Here is a 3,210-nt window from a genome sequence, read left to right as displayed (position 1 = left end):
AGACATGACCTGCTCACGCCAGCAGGCGGCAGAGCCAGCGCGGAGCCGGCCCAGCTGTGGTGGGCGACTGCAGATGAGAACAAGTGCGTCAGCTGAGAGGAAAGGAGGGGCTCGGTCAGGGTCAGCTTTCCTCAGTGAGTCCTGGGGGCCGGGAAGGAAGGTGTTGGGGTTCAGTGGGAGCCTCTTGTCAGCACCTGGTGTCCAGTGTGGGCAGGGGGCCTGGCCACTTGGGACCACATGGGAGGAATGGAGCACATTTGTTTGCTTATAAAGCTGCAAGCAAGCACGACATTGGATATTGACTTGGTGTCTGTGTGAGTGGTTGGCTGGGGCTGCCAGCAGCCTCTCCACCCCTTCTAATCCCTGAGGGCGGGAGGAGGGGCCGATGGAGCTGCCCGGGTGGCTGGCTGGGCTCCTTCCTCAGCCAAGCCTGCTCAAGCCACCATCAGGCTTTTAACCTTGATCTTGACCCCACTGCGCCTGCAGCCCGTGTCCCGCCCGCCCTGGCCCTGCCAAAGCCTCCACACCCGTTCTTCTCCACCCCACGTTCCCTCAGGACATTTGAAAGCCGTCTGTCCCCAGGGGGGCGACTTCACCCTGAGCCCGACCCAGGGGCATGGGGCCTTAATTCCTTCCCCAAGGCTTGGAGCCTGGACCCCCCCCCCGGGGCCGGGGGTGGGGGAGGGGGGGGCTTCAATTCTGTCCCCAGGGCTGGGAGCTTGGAGCTGGGAGCCCACCCCAACGGCTCGGACTTCAGCTTCTGCGGGGCCCCTGCTCGGGGTTTCGCTTCGGGGGTGGGGCATCTCCACCAGCCTTGCAGTCTTCCTGCCACACATGCCAGGAGCCCGAGTGCCAGTGCTTTCTGCTCCCAGGACTTGGTCTAGGGCCCCTGGCCCTTCTCAGAGACTCGGGGAGGAAGGGAAAGCACCGTATCTCGTTGGTCTCGTCACTTCAGTGGGCGCCAGTGGCTGGCGTTGGCAGCTCTGGGCCAAGGACTGTCTGCGAAGCTGAGATGACCACGGGCACTAGCAGCCCTCCAATAGTGACCGAGGGGGGGGTGCATAGGACCCCGGCTCCCGACGCTCAGGAAGAGACCTCTGGGGTGTGCCCCTGGGGTTCGCGCCACTCTCTCCCATACAGTCTTTATGGGCTCCTTCTCTTCTGTTTTCTAGAATCACTTTCTAAATAAACCTAAGGGCTGTGCCTGGGCACTTGGCGAAGACAGCGGGGACGCTCCCCCTGAGGCCTGCCTTCCAGGCCCCTGTCAGACCCCTCCCTTCCCTGTCCTCTCCCTCTCATTCCAACAGCAGGTGCATGTTCTCGGCGCGCAGCCCTCAGCTCTGTTCCTGGGGGTCTCACACCCTCTGCTGGGATCCACGGCATCTTTCACGCCTAAACGGAAATCCCTCTGCCACCAACCTCCTTCCTGGCTGCAGACCAGGTCCCGGACTCTGTCACCCACCTGTCTGAACGTGGAGCCCAAGTAACCCCAATCGAGACCATTTCCATCTCGGGGAGAAACGCTGCACACCGAGTGGCCACAAAGGTCATTCAAGGTGAGCAAAAATACAATTTAATTCTGCCCGGGCGGGCAGTCTGCCCTCTCCTGGGGCAACGGTCAGAGTTCTCGAGGGAAAGCACCTGTTCTCTCCATCGACAGCGGCTCCGGAGGGACCCTCCGGGGCTGGTCACCTCCAAGCGGGACAGCTGCCTCCGCCCATCGTCCATCGCCCATGGGAGCTTGCGTTCGCCCGGAGGGGAAGCTGCAGAGAGGGCGGGGATCCTCAGCACCTTCATGCTGCTGGGCCGGCCTCACCCTGCGCTGTCCGCTGCCCGCTGCCCGCTGCCCGCTGTCCTTCAGCTCCATCCAGTCCCGCTGGCGGCTGCCAGGAGGAGCCGCAGCCCTAAAACACCTTCCGGGGCACACAGCCCTCCATCTCCAGCAGCTCCGGCCAGCCCTCGTATTTGTTCATGTCGGGGATGTTCTTTACGTACTAGAGAGGAGAGAAGAGGAAGAAACAGCGATAGAGGGGGAGGCTGCTCAGAACTCACACCTGCATTGGCCTGGTGCTTTAAAACCTAAATGCTTTCACTTACTTCCTTCTCACCACTGCCCCCTGGTGGACAGGACTGTGTATTACTAGCCCATTTCACAGACTGAGCCCCAGAGGGGATGCAACTTGCCCAAGATTTCAGAGATGGGATCAGAGCCTAGTCACTGACTGTCATGGGTGGTGGTGGGGACACCAAGGGTGGGGGTTGGGTGCAGAGTTTAGGCCCTCTCCACCAGCCTCTCTGGAACATCCAAAATAACAACAGCAACAACAATAATAAAGCACCCCAGCAATTATTAAATGCTTGCTCTATGCCAGGCACAAAGTGTCTTATGCAGTTAATCCTCACAGTAGCCCTAAGAAGTGCATACGATTATCATCCCGTGACACAGATGGGGAAACTGAGGCACATGGGGCCCGAGTAACTGCTTATGGCCACCCTGCTGGTACGTGGTGGGGCCACTGTGTACTATTAATTCACATAAATGATACGTGCGCCAAGGGGATGCAGTCAGTTAAGATTGTGTTTAAAATGCCCGGGCTTAGTTTTTGCAAGAAAAACTGTAAATGGCAAAATCTACGGTTGGAATAACCGTGGCTGACCCTCAGGAAGAAGGAATAGACTCTAGATGCTGCTCCTCTAAAACCCAGTTCCCAGGCATGGGATCAAATGACACGGTGGCTTTCATCCATCATGGTCTTTGGTTCATTTTTGGGCGATGGGTCTCAGTCAGCTGATCATAAATTTCAGGGAAAGGATGGCACTGACTCTCCCTCTTTGCTGTCTCGGCCCAGTCTGGATGGGTCTAGATTAGAAGCTGTGCTTTAAGGAAGAACAGCACCTGCCCTGCATCTTCCTAGAAAGTCCTCCCCCCCCCCCCCCCCCGGCGCCAGGACCCCCCACAGGGGTTTTCTGGGGACCCTGGGCCCTGGCTCCTGTTTTCCCCACCCAAAAGGGATAAAAAAGGGTCTTTTCCTTTTCACCCCCCGGTACTTCGGATTATTTTTTATTTTTAAAAAAGAACTTCTAAATAAAGAAAATTCTCTTAAAAAGAGATGGCTATAAACCAGGCCCACATTTTTCAGAAAAGGGAAAAAACTGGGGGCCCCTCGGGGCCCCCCTCCTGGGCTCCTCCCGGGGCCCCTCCCTGGCCCC

General features: G+C 58.2%; 1 protein-coding gene across 1 annotated transcript in view; it reads right to left on the bottom strand.

The window, feature by feature from the left end:
• Positions 1–1,550: 1,550 nt before the first annotated feature.
• FAM3D (family with sequence similarity 3 member D) overlaps positions 1,551–3,210 on the bottom strand; it is a 48,058-nt gene continuing 46,398 nt past the window's right edge. The window contains exon 9 of the mRNA XM_014466879.1: positions 1,551–1,994. Within this exon, the coding sequence (XP_014322365.1) occupies positions 1,905–1,994 (90 nt within the window). The 3' untranslated portion in view covers positions 1,551–1,904. The remainder of the gene's footprint in view (positions 1,995–3,210) is intronic.

This window comes from Myotis lucifugus, unplaced genomic scaffold (genome assembly GCF_000147115.1).
Source record: "Myotis lucifugus unplaced genomic scaffold, Myoluc2.0 scaffold_366, whole genome shotgun sequence".
NCBI lineage: Eukaryota > Metazoa > Chordata > Mammalia > Chiroptera > Vespertilionidae > Myotis > Myotis lucifugus.
The sequence above is the reverse complement of the archived record's forward strand: the minus strand, read 5'-3'. Positions and strand labels throughout refer to the sequence as shown.